Source organism: Calidris pugnax, unplaced genomic scaffold (genome assembly GCF_001431845.1).
Source record: "Calidris pugnax isolate Ruff unplaced genomic scaffold, ASM143184v1 scaffold11, whole genome shotgun sequence".
NCBI lineage: Eukaryota > Metazoa > Chordata > Aves > Charadriiformes > Scolopacidae > Calidris > Calidris pugnax.
In genome coordinates this window covers 16,684,548-16,709,010 of record NW_015090803.1, presented here as the reverse complement: position 1 = coordinate 16,709,010, position 24,463 = coordinate 16,684,548, and the positions used below count along the sequence as shown (strand labels likewise).

Genomic DNA, 24,463 nt, shown 5'->3' with positions numbered 1-24,463 from the left:
AACTGTAACAGCTTAGACACACGCTCTGATTTTTACTAAAAACAACTGGAAAAGGTGTAGGGGTAGTGCACTGGTGGTGTTTTTTGATATTCTGTCTGTTTAAAATGTGTGTGAAAAGGTGAGAAGTGTTTCTTCTTTTTGAGTTACTGACGCACATTTTACCATTTATATTTTCTCTGCTGCAAGTGGTTGTAGCAAGAGTGGAGTCACTTGGTTTGTCTGTATTTTCTCTGCTGCAAGTGGTTGTAGCAAGAATGGAGTCACTTGGTTTATCTGTAACATCACAGAATGAAATGGGGTTGGAAGGGACCTCTGGAGATCATCCAGTCCAACCCCCTGCCAGAGCAGGTCCACCCAGAGCAGGTCCCACAGGAACATGTCCGGGGGGGGGTTTGAATGTCTCCAGAGATGGAGACTCCACCAGGGCTCTGCCACCCTCAAAGGAGAGAAGTTCCTCCTCATGTTGAGATGGAACTTATGTTCCAGTTTGTGCCCATTCCCTCTTGTCCTGTCCCTGGGCACCACTGAAAAAAGCCTGGCCCCATCCTCCTGACACCCACCCTTTCAGTATTTATAGGTGTTGATCAGATCCCCCCCAGACTAAACAGACCCAAGTCCCTCAGCCTGTCCTCACCAGAGAGATGTCCTAGGCCCCTAAAATATCTTTTGTCTAAACCAAGCAGTGAGTGGAAGGTGAGTGAAATGACCCACCACTGCCCTGTGGTACCTTTATACAAGAGAAACAGCATAAACATCTCGAGTCCCAAAAAGGAATCATGTGGTCCCATTGGCTTCATCACCAAATTGTAGAATTTGGGGTTTGCATCAATCATGAGCCCAGTGAAGAATCAGAGATGGGGGATTTGGGCACGAGGTAGCAAAAAAATTATAGAAATATACATATATTTTAATGACTACAAGATTGTTGCATTGAAGTTCACCAAACTTCATGACTAATACAATCTTTTAAAATAATGCTTCGGGATATTCCTTTCATTTAAATAAACTCTGCAATTGCCTTCAACATCCTTCCTGTTTTCAAGTCCCACACATCCACGCAGCACTGCTCTTTAATTGTTAGACTTCTCTTCTTCAACCATTACGCCTTTGGACCTTGAAGGAAAAAAAAAAGGTAAAAAGACACTTTAATGATGCAGCCCCTTTTTATGGTAAAGTTTAAGAAATGATTTTAATGAATGTCTGCTTTCCTGATATGCAGAAACATATTAAGTTAAATTTGTGGATAGAGCTTCTTTATTTCTTTAAGAAAATGTGCCATTTTGGTCAGCGTATCCTACAGCAAAATATTCTTTAGATTAAAATTATAGTAATGCTTTACAGAATATGTTTATGTAAGCACTTAAAATTATGTCTTTTTTTTAGATCGCATTTTGGAAATCCCTATTGCAAACATTATAGTCTTATATTTACAGGATGCGTAGTTTTATAGTGTATAACAGCATTTATTAATAGTTTCAGTTTCTTAAACATATTTGCCCCATCTGTAGTTCTCTGCTGTCTGAGCACAGATGGGATTGGCATTGTATTTCCGACTTGATAAAGTGGAAAAAAAGATCTGAACTCCGAGTAGTTTCAACTGGGAGAAACTGAGGCTGGATGAAAGTTAAACTATTGCTGTCTTCCCTGGGTTTTTACCCATTTCTCCCTAAAAATACCTGTGCATCTAGCAGTCCCGTTGCAGGTTTGATATTAAAAGACATAATGTAAAGCAAAGGCAAGATGGGAAGGGTAGAAGATGTTATTTTGGCTGCAGCAGGAGACCGAAGAGGGAATTGGTTTTTAAAAGAAAAAAGAGTATAGGTGTGAGCAGTGGTGTGAAATAAAGGTGTCCCATAAAGGACCAGCACCCACACGCAGCGCCAAAATTAGCCAGGCCATGTCCCAGTGCCACCAAAGAGTCCTACTGGCACCAGAAAAGTGTCTAAATGTGCTGAAATGAGAAGAAAAGAAATACCATGGTGCGAGAAGAGTAGAACGGTTTCTGCTTGAGACACCGCAAAAAAAAAGGTTAGTTGTAAGGAGATGTTTAATTAAATGACTCCAGTGAGTGACTGTTGGCACGCAGGCAAAGGAAGGCAACAGGAGATTATGGGATAAAACAGGGCAATGGGCAGGAGCAGGGATGAGCTGGGTGACATGGAGTTAGTGGAGAAGGAACAGGGCTTGACCCCACGCAAGCTGAGAAAGGCAGCAGCGGGATGCTCTTCCCTATAAATTACTGGAACAGCTCTTAGGGATTCTGTGCATTTCTCCCCTCACTGGAGACTGAGAGGAAGAAATGAGACAATCACATCTGGGGTATTTCATGCTGCTTCGCTGGACGAGGGTTGACTGGAGAGTGATTCCCAAACTGCTGTATCTGTGATGGGTGTTTTGACTCTATATGTACCTGAATTTTCTTCCCGCAGAGGACCCCGGTGTAGCCGGGACGGCAGGAGCAGACGTTGGGCAGCACGCACTTGCCTCCAAACAGACACTGCTGGTTGCACACAGCTAAGGTGAGAGAGAGAGAGAGGCATGTGGCCTTAGTCATGGAAACAACTTGGTGAAGGCAAAGTGGCTGCTATCTCTATATACCTATTCTGCCTGCTTTTTGCTAGGTATTTGCACAGGGAAACCCCCCTCAATCTATGGAAGCTTCATATGGAGCTGACAATGTTCTGATGTCCCTCCCACCCACGACGTGCTTTGATGCAGAATTATGGGAACATGCTGAGGGCATGAAGGAAGGTGAGACAGGGACATGAGTAAGGTGGTTTTTAATGCATACCATTATTTCAAGCCTCTCAGGGCTGTTAGAGCAGAAGAACAAAAGCCTTGGCTACCCGGGGAGGTGGTTGAGGCACCATCCCTGGAGGTGTTCAAAAGATGGGTTGACATAGTGCTTAGAGACATGGGTTAGTGATGTTTTTTGTCAGTGTTAGGTTCATGGTTGGACTCGATGATCTGAAAGGTCCCTTCCAACCTGGGCAATTCTATGGTTCTACATTCTTCTCGAAGGTTTCAGAACAAGCGAAGGAATCTCTACTCTTTATCCTTCCTTTGACACAGATTTGGGTTAAAATACAAGCAAGGTGCAGGACTTCTAGGCTCTATGTATTGCTGAAGTATTCTTAACAGTGCTAAGAGGTTTCAGGTCTCAACATTCTTACGTGTTTGACACTGGATTCCTTCCCACTGCGGAGGACAGTGACACGTGCTTGGTCCAATACACTCCCCACCGTTCTTACATTCCTGAAGACAGATTGCTGGACAGACATCACAGAGTTTGGTTACATCCCAAGTGACTATTAGTTATTATCTACATTTCAGGATGCCCACAAGTGGTTGAGTGCTTGAGTCACCAAATTCACTGAAAATCTATCTAGGATCAACAACTAGAAACAGAAAGCCCAACAGCTGGAGCGTACATTGAGATGTTCTGATGCATCAGAGATCACTACAAAAGCCCAAAATACTGAATTGTCAGCACCACTAAATGACTTTGGTTTGTTTTTTTCCAAATGTACCTTCTTAAAACCCACACCTTAGTGACAGATCTTTTGTCTATTGTGCAATTTACATGCAGTGAATCAACTCGTGAGCATTTGATCCAAAGTTATTTCCTATGACCCATTTTTCTGCACATTCATCCCGGCTTATTAAGCCATAATCTAACCCACTATTATTTCTCACTGGTTAACTGACTAGTTGATCATCAAATCTTACTTCCACAGTGTCCAAGAAGATCTCACCCCTGTCAATATGGGTAATAATTTTTTCAATAAAACTTTCCAATAATTACAGAGAAATACAGGGAAAATTGTATTTCCTCCGAGCCATTAGAGAGCTCATTGGCCATGTCAGTACCTGAGCCTCGGGTGGGTACCATGGCAGACACCAACACTTTATCTGTTGGATTTCTACCACCCATCCTCATGCTGATTTTCCTGCCCACTCTGCTTTTATCCCCACTGCCACGTTCTATTTATGCACCATGGATATTTCCATTGGGATGCAAGGTGTCCCACAGCTCTGCTACCATCACACTCCTATTTCCATCTTTCCTAAAGAGCTTGTGCCCACTGCATCTTCTATTCCAATCATTTCCCACTATGCTTCCACAGTTTTCCAACCTTTCACTGTACTTCTCTTTCTATTAAAGAAATACATCCTACAGCACAAATTGAAATGCTTTTCAATTTTCTTTAGACTCAGCTCTTTGCAGAAACACAGATGTTTCTTATTTAGACATGAATTGAGAGAGAAACAAGTATCATTTGCCATACAAGTATTTAAGAGATATTTTGGTCTCGTGGTTTAGCCTAAGAACTGTGTGGCATTAGTTCTCCATCCTAAATTTTGCTGCCAAATCATAGGCCATTATTTTTTCAATATGTGTATATTCTTGAGTTCTTTGGCACTAACTTCATATTACCTGTGTGAGCAGAGCTGTCCTTTAGACATATACTACTTTTAAGTTACGGTTTTCCTATTAACTACAAGATACTTACGAGTGTTACATCTTTTTCCTCTCCATCCTGAAGGACAGGAGCAGACGTTTGGCCCCACACACCTTCCTCCATTCATACACCTTGGCTCGCAGACACCTTAAAAATGAAAATCACCTGCTGTTTAGTATATTTAACTGATTGCAGAATAATTTATTCGTTACTTGCAGATCCCGGAATGCTTTTAACACTGGCTTACTTTTTTCACATCTTCTGCCTGTGTACCCATCAGGACAAGTACAGATGTTATTTCTCATGCAATGACCACCGTTCTTACAAGGGGGGCTGCAGACAGCTAAAAGATACAAATAGGAGGAAAAGATAAAAAGAGAACAAGGTTGGCAACTGTGTTTGTACACAAGGAACCAGAACTACCTAACATACGATCACAGACACACAGAATGGTTTGGGTTGGAAGGGACCTTAAAGATCATCCAGTTCCAACCCCCTGCCCTGGGCAGGGACACCTCCCACCAGACCAGGTTGCTCCAAGCCCCATCCAGCCTGGCCTTGAACCCCTCCAGGGATGGGGCAGCCACAGCTTCTCTGGGCAACCTGGGCCAGGCTCTCACCACCCTCACAGCAAAGAAGTTCTTCCTAAGATCCAGTCTAAATCTCCCCTCTTTCAATTCAAAACCAGACGCCTTGTCCTGTCACTACATTCCCTGATATAGAGTCCCCAGTGGAACTAGTTCAGAAGTTCAAAAAACTGCTCAAAAAGCTGAGTGGAAGCCAAGGCAAATTTTGAGTCTCCCTTCTCCTTGGACATTCACTGAACCAGCTATCAAATCTAAAAAATAATGTAATCTCTTTTGTGCACCGCTTCTCAGTGACTTGATTGTGAATTTTGTATCTTAAGGTAACAATGTTTTCTCACAGATTTGCTCATCACGGCAGCGAAGAGGGGAGGGGGGGGAAAAATTAGAATTACCATTCTGACACTGGGCACCAAAGAATCCACGTGGACAGAGGCAAACATCTGGCTTAGTACAGGAACCACCGTTGAGACACACAGGGTCACACATTGCTGTGGAAACAGGGTCAGGAGGAGTGGGAAGGGTGACATCCAAACAAAGTCTATAAAATAGGTACTTCTGTTGCAGGGACAGGAATTTAAACACCTCAGATAACTGCAGGTAGCACCACAATCACAGACTCACAGGGGTTGGAAGGGACCTCTGAAGATCACCCAGTCCAACCCCCTGCCAAAGCAGGTCCACCCAGAGCAGGTCCCACAGGAACGTGTCCAGGTGGGGTTTGAATGTCTCCAGAGAAGGAGACTCCACCACCTCTCTGGGCAGCCTCTGCCAGGGCTCTGCCACCCTCAAAGGAGAGAAGTTCCTCTTCATGTTTAGATGGAACTTCCCATGTTCTAGTTTGTGCCCATTCCCTCTTGTCCTGTCACTGGGCAGCACTGACAAAAAAAGACTGGCCCATTCACATAAAATCTTTACCCGAAATTTTAGGATCAGCATTAGACTTTCTAGGGATGCTGCTGGCAGTGGAACCAACATGCAGAGAGGTTGCTGCCAGCTGAGCCACACGGTCCCAAATTTCAAAGTCTGGGAGGTCCCAGGGAGGTGGCAGTGGCAGGAGCGTTACCTGTAGCGCACGTCGGGCCGTACCACCCAGGTTTGCACTGGCAGATGTCTGGAGTTAGACATTCCCCACCGTTTTCACAGTGCCTGTTGCAAACCACTACATGTGGGAAGTTGGGCAAAAACAAAGGAGAAAAGTTGGGAGGGGGAAGGAGAGAGAGAAATAGATACGTTACAAATCGTGCTTGATTCATTTTCCAGTTCTTTCCTAAAATGTAATGCTGAAATACCATACAATCCCATTAGGAGAAGAGGAATTGCTGGACAGGTTAATTCAGTCTCAAAGTCATAAATAAGCTAACACTAGGCTATAAAAGTAAATAAAATATCTTTCCATGAAATTATCCAGGGCCTGGTTATATTCACTGTTAAAAATCCAGAAAATTTCAAATTAAATTTAAAGAAAAGGAAAATTCAATATTAAGAGACAAACAGACCACGTTACATGATGGATTTGATGGACTCCAAGAAAGTTCATGCAAGTGTCCTCTACTCCAGCAATTGCAGCTGCGTGCAGAGAGTGACACCAGACTAACAAGCAAAGACATTAACATTTCATGGCTGGGGAAAACCACGAATCACTTCTTCAGGACAACATCTAATCCTCTTTAGTATTGCTTAAAAAAGAGCAGCATTATTATTTTTTTTTTAATTGAATTGAAACTAGAATAAGAAAAACTGAGAACGAAGAGCTCTGGGATTTGCGGAGGAAAAGAACAAAGAACTTTCTCAATTCATGGTCAGTAAAGCAGTGGCACATTTAGGTAAAGGGTCTAGAAACAGCATCTCTACATTTGGAGTCTGGATGATAAAAATTACCAGGATGAAATCTACCCAAAATTGGGAGTTGCCAAATTGCAACATGTAAAATTCGATATATAAAAGATGATTTATGTAAGACTAACTAATTTCAATTTTTCAGCCATGATCACAGCAAATTTTCCGATTTTCATGCCAGGTAAAAATTGGGAGTTGCCAAATTGCAACATGTAGAATTTGATATATAAAAGATAATGTATGTAAGACTAACTAATTTCAATTTCTCAGCTATGATCACAGCAAGTTTTCCAATTTCCATGCCAGGTAAAAAAAAAAGAAAAAAAAGACCCCATAATGTGGTTCTGAACTCAGTTTCCCAGTTTCTCTGCCTCACTATTCACTGACACCAACTTCTGACTGTACCCCAGTGTCTCACCAGTTTCAGATGCTAGAAGGTAAAAAGCTGTAAGGCCATATTAAACATCTGTGTCTGTCCTAAAGGTAGTATCACACGCGCAGCATGCTCAAGGTTTCCACCTTCGTCAATCCTAACTAATAAAATATTTGCAATTTTTACAGTGCTAGCTAATGTTTGAAAAGCCCAAGTACGGGAGCCTTCAAAGAGGCAAAGGTATGATGTCATTTGTTGGCATTAGACAGAGTTCATCCAAAATTTAAGCCCTAAATTTGCTTTCTTTCTCCTGACGAACAGGAGGAAGGGTGTTTGTTCTCCCCATAGGTGTTTGTGCTCACTTGTGTCACATCTTGGTCCCACGAAGCCGTAGGGGCAGGTGCAGAGATTTCTGGCCAAGCAGGTGCCTCCGTTCTGACAGGGGGGGTTACAGTGAGCTGCAGACACAGAATTGCACTGTTCAAGAAACCACCTCTAAAAAGATGCACGGGTCGGGTGGGCTTTAGAAAAAGGGAAATGTTAATAACTGACAGCGAGCAAAGAACTGGAAATAAAATAAGGAGATGTGTGCAATGCCTTTTGACAAGAATAAGTAACAAGAAGGAATGCTAATGGTGGTAGCCACCCTGAAAAGAAATCTCCAGACCATTTCCAGACAGGACTTTGGGAGTGTTGAGTTTAGAGGCATCGACATGCGCTGGTGAACTCCTCTACTTACTGCAAAAGCTCAATTTAGGAATATCCAATCACAAACAACATATATATCAAAAAAAAGCAGGGTATATGCCACCTCAAAGAGTTCTGTTTAAGTAAAAGTAAAATGAACACACCTCTTCTGTCAGAATGAAGTGTCATGGAAGTTATTTGCAGCATCCTTTGGGTATTTATGGTTTCAAAGGCGAAAAATATTCTATTTACCTTCCTCACAAGCGGAGCCACCGTACCCTGGCAGACATTCACAGACGTTGGGCTTAATGCATTTCCCATGGTTTTTGCAATCAGGTTTGCATAGAGCTGGGCAAAAAAAAAAAAAAATCAACAGCGATCTTCAAACCATGAATTTGTAGAAATGAGTTACCGCAGGCTAAACCAAAGTGCCATACTCACCAGCCTGACAGTTAGAACCAGCGTAACCAGGCTTGCATCTGCAAATATTGGGTGCCACACACTCCATATTTTTGCCACATGTTTGTCTACATCTTGCTGGAAGGCAGTGAAGAGAACAAAGAGAGGAATAAGGGAAATGAAAGTGGCATTTTGGCCCAGCTGTGTCTTGCCTGACATAATGAACAGCTCACAGAGAATCCACTGGGTCTCTGCCCATAAGTGGGGGATCATGAGACACCTCAGAAAAAATACTTCTAAGCACATCCGTGCAACTCAAAGCCTGTAGGCTGTGCCAATAGTAATAATGAAAATGAGAAAATTCAATACTCTGTTTCACCGATCACGCAGTAACAATGTACTTTGTTATAAAGATGTCACAAGACTCTTTTCTGCAAAGCCTTTACCTCTGCAAGAGGAGCCATCCCCAAAATAACCATAAGGACAACGGCCGCACTTGGCGCTTCCATCCTGACCCGGCTCACAAGGTACCCCAGGGAAACAGGGCAGATCAGTACAGGTCACTGCTCTGGGAAGCACCACTTCACTCAGGTCCTCAGGAAGCAGTTTTGGTGGAGCAGTGGCCTCCACAAGGACCAAAGGTAAAGGGCTCGCTTTGTGCTTGGCTAATAGGTGCTGAACTCTGTGAGCTTTGCCACCTTTAAAGACTTTGCTCGGCAAAGAAAGCCTTTTGCTTATATTTGTTCTGCTGCTAGGAGAAGTCTTCCTGCCGGTCTCAAAGTAGCCGTAGGCCTCAGCTTGCACCCTTGTTTTCTTCTCAGGTGACACAGCCTGGCTCCTTGAAGATGCAACATGTGCTGAAGACCTCTCCTCCACGTTAGCAAGGTGACCACTGATGGTGCCCAGAGCACGAGCAACGTTTCCAGCAACAGGAGGTTGTACAGAAGCACTTCTCTGAGAACTAGGTGACTTCCAAGCGGTGATCATTTTTACAGTGGAAGCTGGTGGAGTGCTGCTACTGACCATTTGTGTAGAAATAAACCTCTCAGGAACATCTGTAGAACTGGGAATATAGCTTGAGATGCTTAAAGCCTTCTCAACGGATGGTTGTTGAAAACCTACAGCATGTCAGAAAGAAAGAGGGGGGAAACGTACAGGAATGTTATGAGATTCTTTTTTCCTTCTGAGGGTGAGGAATGTCTTCTGAAAAGAAAAATGTACAGCCCATTCCTTCTGTGCTTCAGGAAGCCTCTCCATGTGCTACATCAGAATATCTGAATGCAGTGGAACCTAACTCCTAACTAGCAGAACTGGAGAAGACCAAGGTATTCTGGCTGTGTCCTTCCCTACCTTCACCATGGCCTTTTCTTGGCTGGAAGGTAAGGAGAAAGCACCAGGTATATATAAGGCAGAAAGCAGAGATTTTCCTATACTGGGTCAATAAACAGCTTTACTGCCAGAACAAATTACCAGCTCCATATTCTGCTTTCAATTAGATAAATAAAATGTCATTTAAAGAAGAGATACTTCTTATGGCTGAGCAGCGTGTCTCAGTAACAAGCCCATAGTCTAGAAGCAGATATTTACTCACAAGCATGTACATCCTGATACTTGCTGAAAATCAAACCCTTTTGCAGCTGATGAAGAATTATCCAGCACTGACAGTGGAAGGAGGGAGTTTTCCTCCTCCCCCACTAACAGCTCAGAGATAAAGGGAAAAGACACCAGAATTCCCCCACAGAAAGCCCCAGCAGGCACGGAGCTGGAAATGCCACGGAGTTTACGGAGTTTCGGAATTAAGATGTTCACTCACCACATCCTTCACCTTTCCTTTGAGTTAAAGCAGGAAAATGGCATTCAACATAATGCCATAAACTTTTGCTTATCTCATCTACCAGATGTCCCTATCCCCACGGTACCCATCTCACGTCAGTGGTTAGTCACAAAAACAAAAGGCAACGGTGAGAACGTCGTACATCACACTGTCAATAAAATGGCTTGGCTGACCTAAGGGATTTGTTGATATTGACATTTCAGTCTCATTTTTCAGATCATACTACAGCCCCAGTAATGAATTAAATTGAGTCAAGCTGAAAAATTAAAGTGAATAACATAAAACTGACTAGAACCTTTATTTGCCAGCTATATACTTATCAGGATGGGAATCAGAAATTCCATTTTCTTCATGAAAAAAAATAATCACCTTTATTCCTTCCAATTTCTCCTGTGGAATCCTTCTTTTCATCATTAGTGTCTTCAAAGCTTTCTAAAAACAAAAGATGTAAAGGCACATTAGAAGCTACTTTTGTTTCAACTGCAAATAAATTACAAGCAGGGTCAAAGTTTTAGTAGCTAAAAAAACCTCAAAATTCAGAAACAGAAAAAGAGTAAAAAACATTCCTTGACAGTTTTTAATGGAGTATTTTTAAAGTACAAGTTATTCAGTAATTGTACCGTAAATAAATGTTTGGTCACCTTATTTGTCAAGTGACTTGATCTTGGTAAATACTTCCGTTAAGCAATCTAATAGAAAAATGTTTTATCAATAATAGCTCATAAATGAAAATAACGCAGAAAAAAAAACCCAAACCATTTCATTGCATTCTACTTGGGGTATTTTGTATCTATTTTTTTCTAATCACCTGAAAAAGCGTTTTACAACTATGTGACCCGATGCAGTCTGATGTCATCATCTGAGACTCTGTCCCAGCCACCAGCAATTAGAGACACCGTCCCCTTTTGCTGATTACTGAACAAGGTTCTGAGTTCATGTTAGAAACATGAAGCACAACCAAATATATTTTATCTGAATTATAATAAGATAATAGCATTCATCTGAAAACCGAATAATTTTACCGTAACATGACTTCCCATCTCCTTGCAGATTATTTGGGCACGGACCACAATGGTAAGAACCAAAGGTATTGAAGCAAAATACTCCTGGGAAGCAAGGGCTGGACTCACATTCGTCTACATCATCTTCGCAATTTTTACCTGCATTGAAATACAGATTATTTTTTTTATAATACTGTGTCACTAGGCTTTGATGGTAAGTTTATACAAGATAAAAGCAGAACGTGTACAGGTGGTGAAATACAAAAAGGGCATCTATCAAGTGCAAGAAAGTATTTCAGTGCATCTAATAAGTACAGCTGACCAGGTCTGCTATTCACATTTTTTCATCTTAAATATCTTGCTTATTGCAGAATACGGAGAAGATGGGTTTGGGGACTGTGTGCTCATCTGCAGGCACAGCAGAAATCACACTGTAACCAAACTCATCCCCCTCCTGTGTTTCACCACGTAAGTATTTCAGTGCATCTAATAAGTACAGCTGACCAGGTTTGCTATTCACATTTTTTCATCTTAAGTATCTTGCTCATTGCAGAATACGGAGAAGATGGGTTTGGGGACTGTGTGCTCATCTGCAGGCACAGCAGAAATCACACTGTAACCAAACTCATCCCCCTCCTGTGTTTCAGCACGTTGCTGAGTTCACCTCTGCAGAGCAGAACAGTGGAAACTTGCTCTCGTAATATAAACAACCCTTGTATTCATGCAAGAAAAAAAAAATCATATAACTTTATCACAAGACCATAAAATTTCTTCATGCTCTAACACTAATCTATTTACAGTCAAAAATTAAAACCAAAACGTAGATATAAAGTTAGAAATTCCTACGTATCACTAAATGTGATAAATATATGTAAATAAAGTAGCAATTTACCTTGAAGGCCAGGTGGACATTCACAGTAATAGCTGTTTATTCCATCCACACATCTGCCAGCACCACACCGGGTCAGCCTACAGTCATCAGTATTCACTTGACAGAGATCTCCTTCAAATCCAGCCACACACACACAAAGGTATCTTCCACTTCCAGGTGGGAAATTAACATTTGTCACACACGAGCCATTATTGAGGCAATCACAAGATCTCACACTGACCTACAAGACATGCCCAATAAGACAGTTTTCTTCTTTTAATGAACTAGCTATGAGTTTTGTAATTAGATATCTTAAACGTCTTACTAGTAGGTGTCATTTTACCATAATATTCATTACCTCTATTTCTACCTTAGTCTTTGCATTGCAGTCATCTGTCAAAGAAAATGTTAATTTATGGAGATTCATTGACACAGCTTTCCACAAAAGGAGACCTGAAGGGGAAAGACTGGCACCTTCCGGACCAGAATCCAATGTGAAATGAATAGCAGAGCCCTCTGGATCTGAAGCCAAAAACTGATACACAAAATCTTCTCCATAAAAAGTCTGTAGCATACCCTGAAAAGTTTCAAGCACTGGAGGCTGGTTGTCTGTAACAAAGGAGATATTTTCCTCTTTTAAGCAAAAGTTGCAATATACTTATAAAAATTAAAAGGAGCATATCCTCCCATTAGGGAAGTCACATGTAATTATTTCTCTTAAATTCTAATGTCATTTGAATGGCACAGGAAAAACATATTTTCATTATAACTGTAACAACGTAACCAAGAAAATACTTATACTATGGAACAGCTTGTAAGGATGCAGTGCGTCTAAACGTAGAAAGAACTGGGAAATTATTGAATTTATCCACTGTATTTTTACTACGCAGAGATAGTTTGCAGATGAAAATACTGGAAGCCATAAAACTCAGAGGTTATTGATGTTTCCTGTAATAAATGAATAGACATCGTTGAGTGAGACTTGGGAATGGGCTGCAGGGACTACCTTGACAAAACCGAGCGTGAGGTGATGGAGTAAGTTCTTCAATCATTGTTCCTAGGAGGGGTTTCAACCACACAAAAACTTCCTCACGGGTAAGTCTTAGTCTATTTAGATGCCTGCACTGCTGAGCTCTGCCCTGTTTGGCAGGAATAACTAGATTTCTAGAGACTCCAGGTAAAAACAAATACAACTGCAGCACCAGGATGAGTTCTGTGAAAGAGAGAAGCAGAAGCCCTGGGGAGAGTGTAGGTTTGGAAGTTTGGACATAGGGAGGTGATTAAGATTGCTAAGTTTTTGGGTTACAGTGAAGTGATCGCCCCAAGCAGGAACCCACCCACTGCAGCAGAAACGATGAAGGGAGAAGAACCTGTAATCAGCAGTTAGATTCTGACACCCTGTTCCTGATGTTGTCCACTCTGGAGAAGAGGTTGTGCTCCTGGGTTTGGGGGAATTGCCCTTGGGTTACATTTATCTCCCATTTCTGACTTTGGTGATACTGAATTCCAGTCTGTGGCTGTAACGTGGAAACCCCTTGACTCCCTGACTGCTGGATGAGTTTCATTTCATTCACGTTTCACTCTTTTGGAATAGGGAGAGCTACCTTGGCTTTCACTAAAAGTTTGAGTTAGGAGAAGATTCAGGAAGACAGGCATCAGGAGCCCCACTCATACAGGACCCTTCCCAAGTCAGGCAGAGTCTCGCCAGCACATTCATCCATGAAAACACTGATGGAACACTTGTGTTTGAGATGTGAGGGACTTGGGTCCATGGGACGGCCTGGATGGCTAGTAGGGAAGCACCAAGAGATGTCCTGTTTTGTGAAGGGAACAGTATCATTTGTATATCCAAAGGCTAAGATCTGAGCCAAAAGAGCTGCAACTTCTAGGCTAGAACTTTGTACTACGGAGAAAGAAAATGAAGAATCCAGACTTGGGTCTTCTATTCATCGCATATTTTTTAACTGGACTAAACTATGGCAGCCTTGGATATACTTTCAAATGTTTGCTTATGTCATGTGTCTATGCCATCAACGTGGATTATGTCCAAATATTAAGCAGCTAATAAATATGACATGCCATTTAATTCAGTTTGTGTTCTCGATTGGTATCAGAGACATTTGTTGGAAAATACCTTTTATTCCTAATGTTGAAGACAAACATTTATGGATGTAGATGTGCCAATTATCAAAAGACTTCAAGGTGCTCATTAGGCTGAGAGGTGTTAATTTTCATTAGATATTTGTAATGGCTACTGGGGAGGGGAAGGGCAAGAAAAAAAAAAAAAAGAAAAAAGCCTGACTTCTACATGTATGGTCTGTAAAACAAAATACCATTTTCAGAAATTAGGAGAAATGTCAAAGGAAACCCAAGATCAAATTACAAGCTAAAGTAGTTGGTACTAAGCTTTAAATGAAATATTTAACTAGTGAAACTTAAAATTTCACTATTTCCATAAATTAAAAATCTTAGTAGATTTTCAACTTCTTGCTATTAAAAAAAACCCCCAAAACTATTTAAAACTTACTGTCAACAACCGACCAAGTTAACTTTGATAGGTCAGGTCTGCAGAGTAAGCAAGGGCTGTTTGGGTTGGTGTCACCTTCACCGTAACAGAGTCCATCTATGTTGCATGTTTTCTCCTTTTAGAGAAATGACAAGAAGGTTCATTAATTTTTGGTTATCAAACAGCAAATCTGGATGAGTTTGTAAAGTGTCAAATAAAATCAAATCTATTCTGCACTTCCACTAAACAGCTGAGGCTGTTTTTAAATCTAATCATCTGACAGTATGTTTGGGTTTATTTGTTAATTAGATTAAGTGCTCTTTGTTAATTTTTTTTTTTTTTATTTCAAAATTGTCTCATCCCAATTTTCTTTCTGTGCTTATTTGCTTCTGTGCATGGAAAATCCCTGTTGGAAACAAGAACAGGGTAAGTTCTGCTGATTTGTCTAGATTTTTTCCTGTATTTTCAAAATAAACATAGAGAGTAAGAAAATACATACCTTTAAGGTACATAACCCAGATTCTTGTGGTTCACATGTCTGACAGGCTCCATCATACAATATCATTGTTTTAGAGTTGCTATAAACGAATCCATCATTAGAAATCTGCAAGGTGGACAGTAAAGATGGATTAACCCAGGCAGATAGCAATGTATTCACCAGCACGGACTGCTAGCGTGAGCTCCTGAGAGACACCTACATTTGGCTGTTTAAACTCTTATAAGAGTTATCAGAAATCTAATCATTCTTGCCAATAAGTCTAGGCAGATATTTGACCAACCACACTTAGGTGTCTCCTTTAGGGTAAATTGAATAGTGTGTAGGATCTATTGACCTTATTGACTCAGTCTGTGTGAGAGGTCAGATTTCTACCTCACACAGGCTTTCATACACATAGACTGGGCTCAACCCAATTTTCCCATAAATGTAACTAATACCATTTGAAATCCCCTAGAGGAACTACCTGGCCTTTAACTTCCACTCCTGAAGAAATCCCCTAGAGGAACTACCTGGCCTTTAACTTCCACTCCTGAAGAACGTGTGCCTCTGTAGGTCCTAGGCTGTATCTACCAGTCCCCTTGCAGGAGAACGCTCTCAAATGGCACTCAACACTTCATCTTAGGTGATGAAACTGAGACCCCAAGGTAAGCAAGCTGAGTTCCACCTTTAATACCATTAGAAGAAGGATAATATCTATGTAATATATTTTCATCTTAATAGGAGTATCTGTAAGTGAATATTTGAAATTTCTACGAGTACCTTTATTTGCCACCGGGCAATGGGTTTATCATCAACCAGATCCATGACATCAGGCTGCTGGTCGTCATTTGGTAACTGGCAGTCAACAGTCCTGGCGTTTTGGAAGGCAGCTGGCATCCTTAGAGGTTCTCCAGGAACCCATTGTCTGTCACTGTACTAAATGTTAAGACAGAAAATCTGTTTTGCAGTTAAATACATTATGAAAATATCTTCATCACAGAAAAAAAAAAAACCAAACGTGTATTGCAGAGTGTTTGAATGAGTCTGATGTCTCCGGAGTAGAATGCAGTGGAAAATATTAAATGCCATTATTTGCACACATAGATTTCTATCTAAGCCTGCCACGGTGGAAGAAAAGGCAGAGGAGTCTTTACTGCCACTTGGCCCTCTGGGCACTGCATCACCAAGGACAAGCAGTTCTTCCAGCTGGAGAGGGATGGTAAGGTTAAGCAGTGGGTGATCCTCTAACAGCACTGATCTGAGGTATAAATGCCTCTATCCCTCTCCATCTCTGCTCCCAGGAGAGGACACGCTTTAGTTGAAGGAACGGATGAGGTTTTTGGCAGGGCTCATGTATCAGTCCAGGTGCTGGAGAAATACCAGCAATTAGCCATTAAGCCCCTGCACACACCAACAGGTTACACCATTAACCCTGTAGACTTCTTCTAAACTGAAGCATGGACAAGTCATCCAAGGATTCATCTTGAGAGCTGAAGGTAACAGACTAGGGATGATAATGCTATTTGACTGGACTATTGATAGAGGCAAGTTCAGCTATTTTTTTCAGAAACATTAACCTTTCAAAAAAACCGAAAAAATCTTTAGATCTACTAGCATTCATCAGGTTCACAGAAAAACTAAATCTGCAGTTCAACATAAATAAGAAGGCACTAAAACTGTATTTTCATTTTAGGGAGATAGAACATACTCTCATCCTTTACAAAAATCTTAGTAAATTCTGGATCTGTGCAATGACAGGTTCCTTGGCCATGTCCTACCCAAACCCCTACTCAGAGATGTGCAGTAGTCCTGCACCTTTGAGGTACCTCAGTACAGAATACACTCAATCACCTCTTTCACCATCACGCACCAGACCTACACCCTTCCTAACATGGTAGGTCAGTCCACAGAAAATGGATCTGATTTAGCCTTTCAAAAGTGAAAATATAAACAAATAAGAAACTCAGTCTATTAGCTCTAAATTCTGCCAAAAAGCCTCTTTATGAAATTTTTGATCATTTAAGTTTAATCTCAAAATACATGGAGGTCTATACTGTTGCAAGTCCATTGACTTTTGCATAAAGTAATTATTACTGAAAATTAAAGAAACAAAACTGAATAAACCAAAAAAACCCAAACATACTTTCTTTTGTATTTTCATGGAAAAAATTCTCAGCTTCCTCCTCAACTGCAGAGAACAGCAGCAGCGTTCATTTTCTAACCCTGCTCTCGTCAGTGAGAAGATCATCAATAAAAGTGATTAAATGGAACATTTTTGTAGTTGGGAGCCAAATACGCCACCACAAAGGGTGTTATAGCAGAATATCTTGCCATGAGTTAAAACCGAGACATTTCAAACTGTGATAAGTGAACTCCTAATAATTGCTTCACTGTGAGCTCGGTATAAAAGTCTTTTAACCTAATGGAGTGTAAACTTACTCTTGACTTTATCATTTCAAGCCAACTTGCAGAGGAGCGGATACACATTGTGAAAAATCTAAGAGAGCACCTCTTCATCTGTCAAAATAATTTTAGCATCAGCTGGAACTAGCTAAGGAAAACTTCTTTATCAAGAACAAAATTTTCCCATTGAATTCTTTAGTTTACAGTGCGACATTTTTAATCTCCTGTTCAAACCTGGGCTGTAGAGCTGCCATATATCATTAAAAAGCTGCCATATTCTACCCCAGGGAAACAGACGGCACGTCAAAAATGCCTCTCTCTTTTCGTAACAGATTTATTATGTTTATAAAAGGGCTATTTCAAGCATTAGATGCGAGACAGAAATCTAGTAATGTCTTTAACCTCGCTGTCCTCTTTCAAAGAAGTGGTACTTCAATTCCTCTCCAGAAGCACTTAAAGAACGGAACGACGATGTAGGGGTTGTTACTAATAGGGCTGCCCTTGCCCTTTTCTGATGGATAGCTGCCGGGTGCTGGTACTGCCCTCTCGCCTGCTGAACATTCCCATTATATTTTTCTATTTCTCTTATCACGGAGGAAATGGCAATCTTGCAGAGACTTGAGTGTCTGCTGCAAAGTGCTGGGTGCCTCTGCTTTTAGCTTCTACTAAAGCATCGGGTTGTGCCCACGTCAATGAATAATACGTTAGACTTTTTTTTTTTTCCTTCCTTCTCGGAGAAGTTTAAAAAGTAATTGCGACCATTCAGGGGGACCTACCTGTAATTTGGTAATTTCACATTTCAGATTCAGTGAGTCCCTGAAGCCGTGCCCAAAAGCTCTCACCGAGGTGCAGTCGTATTGTCGGATGTCGCACAGCCCAGCGTTCTCCAGCTCCGTGATTTCGGGAGCCTGGGCTTCGAAGCAGAGGTTAGACAATGAATGTCAGTACATTAATTAACTCATTCACGTGCATTTACATTAAGAAATATGTTTATTTCTCTCTCCAGCTAAGAAAACTATGTTTCTATAGATAGCTTTATATACATATATAAAAATATATATGTAACTATCTATTAAAAAAGCTTTCTATTTATATCTATCCCTATATTGATATATAAATACATAGATACAGAGATATAAATAAAAAACTAACAAAACTATGCAAACAGTGAAATCCATACACAGCTAAAGAAAGGCAGAAACATTTTTTACCTTTAAAATTAACCTTCAAGTTAGGCTTTTGTCTTCTATTGAATATTATGAGCAGAGAAAATATTAATCTGATAACAAAACACTTGCGAATATGTGTTCTGTTTTCTCATCTATGCTTCTTTGCATCACACTTTGCAAAATAAAATCTAAATGAAACTCAGGTCCTAGTAATAGGAACTGGAAAGGTTACAGTTAAACAAAAAGATCCTATTATAAATTATTGCATAAAGGCTTAAAAACATCTCAGGTGGAAATTATTTCAGGAAATTAACTGTCAAATATTACAACACTCAAAGATAGTTTTTATGAAGCAAAACCAGTTTATTTGACTTCAAGGGGAATAAAATATTTATTTTTATTATTCTCTTACCTCTTTCTCTATTTGCTTTTAAATGAGTTGCTAAAACAAAACCACCATTGCAAAACAAAATATTAACAGGTTTTGTTTCAAAAGGGTTTTGACTTCTCATATTTTTCCAGTATACCTGCTTAACTGAATTTTTACAGCATGTTTTATATACTGGGGAAAAAAAAGAAATCACCCAAACCTGCCCAGCTCTATTTGCTGTACCTCTTTATTCTTCAAGACCAATTCTGCTCCCCCCACCTCTAACAGTTTACAGAGCTGTAACATCACCAAAGAGAAAAACATGCAGTTAATAAGCGCGATCACATAGACTGTAAAAAATTAGGGAATGGATGGATGTGGCAGATCTTCCCAGAAGACACCAGCATGTGGAAACACAGCTAACCTCTTGGGGCAAAGCTCTGGATTGTAACTCACAAGTGGTAAATTTTTTAAATCTGACATACCAGAAACTAAGCCCGTATTTTGCCCTTCGGAAGCAGTAAGACTGAAGAGAAAACAATTATGGCTGTATTAAACTGGAACTAAATTGCTGGATGACAAACAAGGCCACCATAGGGAATCCTTGTCAGTATTCAAAAGCAGGGGAGAAAGGCAGCAAAATAAATGCATGTTGCACAAACATTGAGAACGTTATTTAAGTAAATGTCATTTTTTTTCTCCCACTTACCAGACGGTACGCTGCAGTCATAGGAGCTGTAGCCTTCAAAACAGGCACAGCCCCATTCTGCACATTCCCCGTTACCGCTGCAGAGACTGGGACACTTCAGTGCAATAAGGAGGCTCTCAACTGACCCTTCAAGTTCCTCTCGGTTGTAATTTATTTCTTCTACAAGTCTTTTCTCGCATTCATTCTCTAGAAGAGCTAAGGAAGCTTCTGCCCAACTGAGGTCGTCTTTCAGCAGCAAGTCTTTAACACACATGTCAATAGCATCCTCTACTCGCCGGTCAAGAAGGCCACCACAAGACCTTCCTATACTGGAGTTAGCTACTGCCTGCTGGCACAGTAATAAAGCACTGGACTCGGTGAGGCCAGAAGGTGTGGGCCAAGAAGGAAGGAACTTTTGGTCTGTGTCAGTGGCATGGTCCTCTGGGAAAAAATAACTATATCCCTCTAGGTCTGTTTGGCTGAGACTTTGGAATAGAAATACCGGGTGGTATTCGTAATAATTTTGGCGCTTCCCCCTACTCGTAACAGACTGACTTTTGGGAAAATGACTACTGTAACGGGGAGAAGTTCTTCTACTGCCTGAGCTTGAAGTTCCTTCTCTTTTTACACCAGGATTTCCCACTGAGCTTGCAGAGAGACGCGTGTTTGCTAGTGATGGTTGGTGAAGTTCCGTTTGATTATCCTCCCTCCGCAGAAGTGTAGATGTGTCCATTTCACGTGCAGATGAACGTTTCTTGAAGCCTCTGACAAGATCAGCAGGACCGAGATACTCAGCAGTGACATCCAGGCCTGGTATCAAAGAAAGAAATCTACCGTTCTCACTTTCTTTACAAAAGAGAGGAAGTTCTGACTGAGAAACCGTCTCCAGTTTATTCACCGATTGATATAATCCAGCCTCTTCAAGTGCACAGTCACAGAAGACTCTTTTTCTAGAGGATGTTAAAGAAGCAGGTGTCTTGTCAAACAAGCTGTCTCCTGGTGAAATTCTAGAAAAGAAAGGAAAAGATGAAGCTGCATCTGAACTATTTTTGTTGTTTTAGCATAGCATCAATGTCTGTTTTGCTTTTTGTTGCGGGATACTACAGTACAGATCACAGAATCTGCAACACACAGCTATACTTAAAGACCAGTTAAAACACAAAACCACAGGAGTAACTTTTAATAGAAGACTTGAGAAGAGTGGCTATTTTCTGTAGATCTCGATACTTTGTTCAAAACCTACTCAAACTAATCGTATATCAAACTACTTGAATACTACTTTGGCACTTCAGTTTCAATTTTCTCTGAAATTGATTATGGAATGTAATGATGGCATTCTCATATTAACTTAAAAACTTAGGAAGATATTATTATCATCATCATCATCATTATTATTATTTTGACAAGTTTTTAAGAGTGCGAAGGAAAGGCTGAAACAAAAAATGATGACATTTGATTGAAACAGAAGTATTTTGTTACCTCCATTCCTTAATAAAAGAAAAATGAGCATTGGCATGGTTAGGGATTTCTGCCCCACTCGCGGTGTGATAGTCGTTCTCTGCATTTCCATCAAAGGTGCCACAGAGTCCCACGGTGTGTCTGTAATCAGAACTGGGTGCCCTAAGAGTTATGCTCATTCCCCAGTCACTCACATCAGCACGAACGAAAGCCCCGGAAGAAAACAAAACCTGAAAAGAGATTGATGGTATCATCATCAAAAAGATGGTTTTTATTTTGCTTAATAAAGCCAGGTGTGCTCGTTAGCACGAACAAGGGGAAAAGGCCAGGTGTAAACAGACATCCCATTGAGTTCTTGCTCTAACTATTCTGGATCAGACACATGTCATTATTTCTTCTTCCTGTGAAGCCCTGTAAATAAAAACCCAACAAATCTCAACCTTAGCAGGTAGCTAGATGGTGCAATACAGTTCCATAAGCTTCATCCATCGTTAGCCGATGTATTGTGGAAGGTCAGTGACTGCAAAACCATGGAGAATCCAAGATCAGCTGGGCTGCTGACTCCTCACACGCCAGCATACAGAAAGGGATGATTCTTGTAATAGGAATAGACTCTCTGGCAGTACCTTTCTCAACTTTCCCTTTGTCAGTCCCTGTGTTAGTAGCTCAATATAGAGTAAATTTCCACCTGCAAAGCTGATCCTAAACATTCTAGATAGCTCAGAATAGTCTTAAAATATTCATTATTTAATTTCAGACAACTTTACAGTCTCTTGAAAGAAATAGTAGAATTCTCAAGAACAAAATCCACAGCAAGTTTAAATGCTGTTTCTATCATTAACTTGCTGTACAAATCTGAGCAAGTCTAATTTTTCTGGTTCCTAAGTATCTTTTTAATTTCTCTATTGTCTAACATCATCTTAATATATCCCAATAGCCAAACCCAAGGTGAAAAGGCATATCTGCTTTTATTGCTTGCCTTCCAGACACACAGAGGGATTAAAGAGCAGTTGAGGGCTTCATTCTTACATTCTGCTTCATCTGAAGTTCAGTGGAGTCCTACAGCAATTCTATCTACAAAAGAAAAGCTACAGGAAATTAGAAAAGCAGAGGTGAATGTTTTATCCGAGGGCCACAGACTTGAGAGAAAGCATCTCCACTTCTAATTCTGTGGCTGTCATTTGGCACACTTCATTATCTCCATGCACAGCCTCCCTGTGCTCCAGCAAAAATGGAGCACACAGAGATCTCGTGCTGGAACGTCAGGGCTGCTAAAGAAGTGCATATTGAATCTGAAATCTGCACCTTCCACACAAGGTTTGTCTCCTGTGATTGACAGCGTGGCTCCAGAAAGGTGTGCACATTGACACAACTTTGTTTTTGAGGACAACGTCTTTCACTGACAAGCAAAACACTGGCCAAAGGACCACGATTGTAAAATAAACATTATGCTACTGCTTAACTGCAGAAAATAAAACAGGTTTTAGTTCTGAAGTTGATGTGAACTGCTATAAATGATTGCTGAGATAAGCATCACTTACATCTGCAAGCAATTATTTACTACTTACTGTTACTTTTCTTCCTAGGTAGGATTCAGTGATTCTGACATTGCTTCCTGTCGTGTCTCTGTTTATTACAGATAAGTGTGGCTGTGACTGGTGGAGCTGACCGCTGCACATGTCAAAGGCAATTATATCACTTCCTTCTTTGGCAACAAAGCCACAGTTGCAGGCTGTTGAGTAGAGAAGACTTCCACAGTCCCACTGGCGAACGTGAACTTCAAAATCTCGAGACGTACTCTTGTAGAGAACAAATGTGCCTGTTTTAAAATTGTCGTAGAGCCTGGAATCAAAAGAACAGTGTGTGGCATCACTTTGGTTATAAAATAACTGTACTGCCACACGTCAGCAACTTTATCTTAAAACAGCTTTCTCGCTGAAGAACTTTGACGCTGCAACTTGTTTTCCTGCATCAGAAAAACCAAACAGTACAGCCCACAAACCAACAAACAATTTTGTTCTGAACAAACACCACCATATCTTCCTCTGTGCAGCTCTACATCAAAAAAAAAACCCTAAGCTGTTTTACAGCAGAAAAATATGGAATAAAAGAAGGATCACGAGCTGAGTACATGCAGACAATGGTTGTGAATGGAAACATAACCATGAAGCCACTGCCATTCTTTGATTATTTTTTTTTTAACCACCACAATATCTTCCTCTGTGCAGCTCTACATCAAAAAAAAAAAAACCTAACCTGTTTTACAGCAGAAAAATATGGAATAAAAGAAGGATCACGAGCTGAGTACATGCAGACAATGGTTGTGAATGGAAACATAACCATGAAGCCACTGCCATTCTTTGATTATTTTTTTTTTAACTTAACTTGGATATTTTTTTCCCCTGTTTTTGACAGGGAACAGGGGGGCACTTCTCCACCTTTGTTGTACATCCTAGAGCAGTACATCCGTGCAGCAAGAGCAATAAGATGCATAGCAGGGGGGCAGCTGCTGAAAACCGCCTAAGTACCCTTGACAAAATGATTTAGAAAGTCACATACTTTTAAAAAGGTCTGCTTTCTTAAGATGGGGAGTGCTTATTCCCAAAGATTTGAAAATTATTTCAGATGTAAACCATAAATAGTGGCTTTCTTTTTTCTTTCTTTTCCTTAGGGTTAGCCATCTGTTCCCTGAAGCAAAGTTAAAATGACCAATTTAATGATTCAGCAGCGAGAAGGGCTTGGGGGAGGTGGGAGAGGGGGGCAAGAAAAGAAAGAAAAACCTCCAAACTTTTGCTGCAAGTTTAACAGCCTCTTGGCTATAAATGGCACTTGACAGTTAATTGTTGATTGCAGAATAGTGATTTACTTTACGTATAATGGGCCAGCAGACAAACTGCAGATGGCTGCCCTGCTGGGACTGCAGAGGATTACCTGTCGTTCAGTAAGGACAGTTCCTTTTCTGGTTGTTTCCTCAGTTTGTAAAATAAAGTAGCAACAGACTTTAACCTTAAAAAGACAGTTTTTTCATCACAGCATCCTGTTTCCAGCCAGCTCACATCACAGAAAACCACTGCTTCATAAAAAAGCTTGTTCACAACGTATCAGTGGTTAAAATGCCCAGTGAAGCCATCCCTATAATTTCCACTGAAGGAGGAACCGAGAGATTAGGACAACTCAGTGACTTTATTATTATTATTCCTAGTCTCAGTGCTATCAGAGAAGCAACTGCAGCTTGTCTTTTCCCTTCTGTTATCAAGTTCCCAAGAGGAGTGGGTAGCAGGGTGGAGGCAACACATCCTCTTCTTGTCACCCTGCCACTTGAAGAAAAGTGCTTCTGCCA

General features: G+C 40.8%; 1 protein-coding gene across 1 annotated transcript in view; it reads right to left on the bottom strand.

Moving 5' to 3' along the window:
• Positions 1–886: 886 nt before the first annotated feature.
• VWDE (von Willebrand factor D and EGF domains) overlaps positions 887–24,463 on the bottom strand; it is a 56,830-nt gene continuing 33,253 nt past the window's right edge. Inside the window, exons 10-30 of the mRNA XM_014937622.1 lie at positions 21,145–21,353; positions 19,687–20,672; positions 18,215–18,351; positions 15,816–15,971; positions 15,057–15,161; positions 14,579–14,693; positions 12,410–12,660; positions 12,073–12,292; positions 11,202–11,339; positions 10,549–10,611; positions 8,792–9,463; positions 8,388–8,483; positions 8,199–8,294; positions 7,622–7,717; positions 6,114–6,209; positions 5,443–5,538; positions 4,711–4,806; positions 4,515–4,610; positions 3,174–3,269; positions 2,411–2,514; positions 887–1,113 (exon numbers count right to left, since the gene is read on the bottom strand). Coding sequence (XP_014793108.1) covers positions 1,093–1,113; positions 2,411–2,514; positions 3,174–3,269; positions 4,515–4,610; positions 4,711–4,806; positions 5,443–5,538; positions 6,114–6,209; positions 7,622–7,717; positions 8,199–8,294; positions 8,388–8,483; positions 8,792–9,463; positions 10,549–10,611; positions 11,202–11,339; positions 12,073–12,292; positions 12,410–12,660; positions 14,579–14,693; positions 15,057–15,161; positions 15,816–15,971; positions 18,215–18,351; positions 19,687–20,672; positions 21,145–21,353 — 3,945 coding nt within the window. The 3' untranslated portion in view covers positions 887–1,092. The remainder of the gene's footprint in view (positions 1,114–2,410; positions 2,515–3,173; positions 3,270–4,514; positions 4,611–4,710; positions 4,807–5,442; positions 5,539–6,113; positions 6,210–7,621; positions 7,718–8,198; positions 8,295–8,387; positions 8,484–8,791; positions 9,464–10,548; positions 10,612–11,201; positions 11,340–12,072; positions 12,293–12,409; positions 12,661–14,578; positions 14,694–15,056; positions 15,162–15,815; positions 15,972–18,214; positions 18,352–19,686; positions 20,673–21,144; positions 21,354–24,463) is intronic.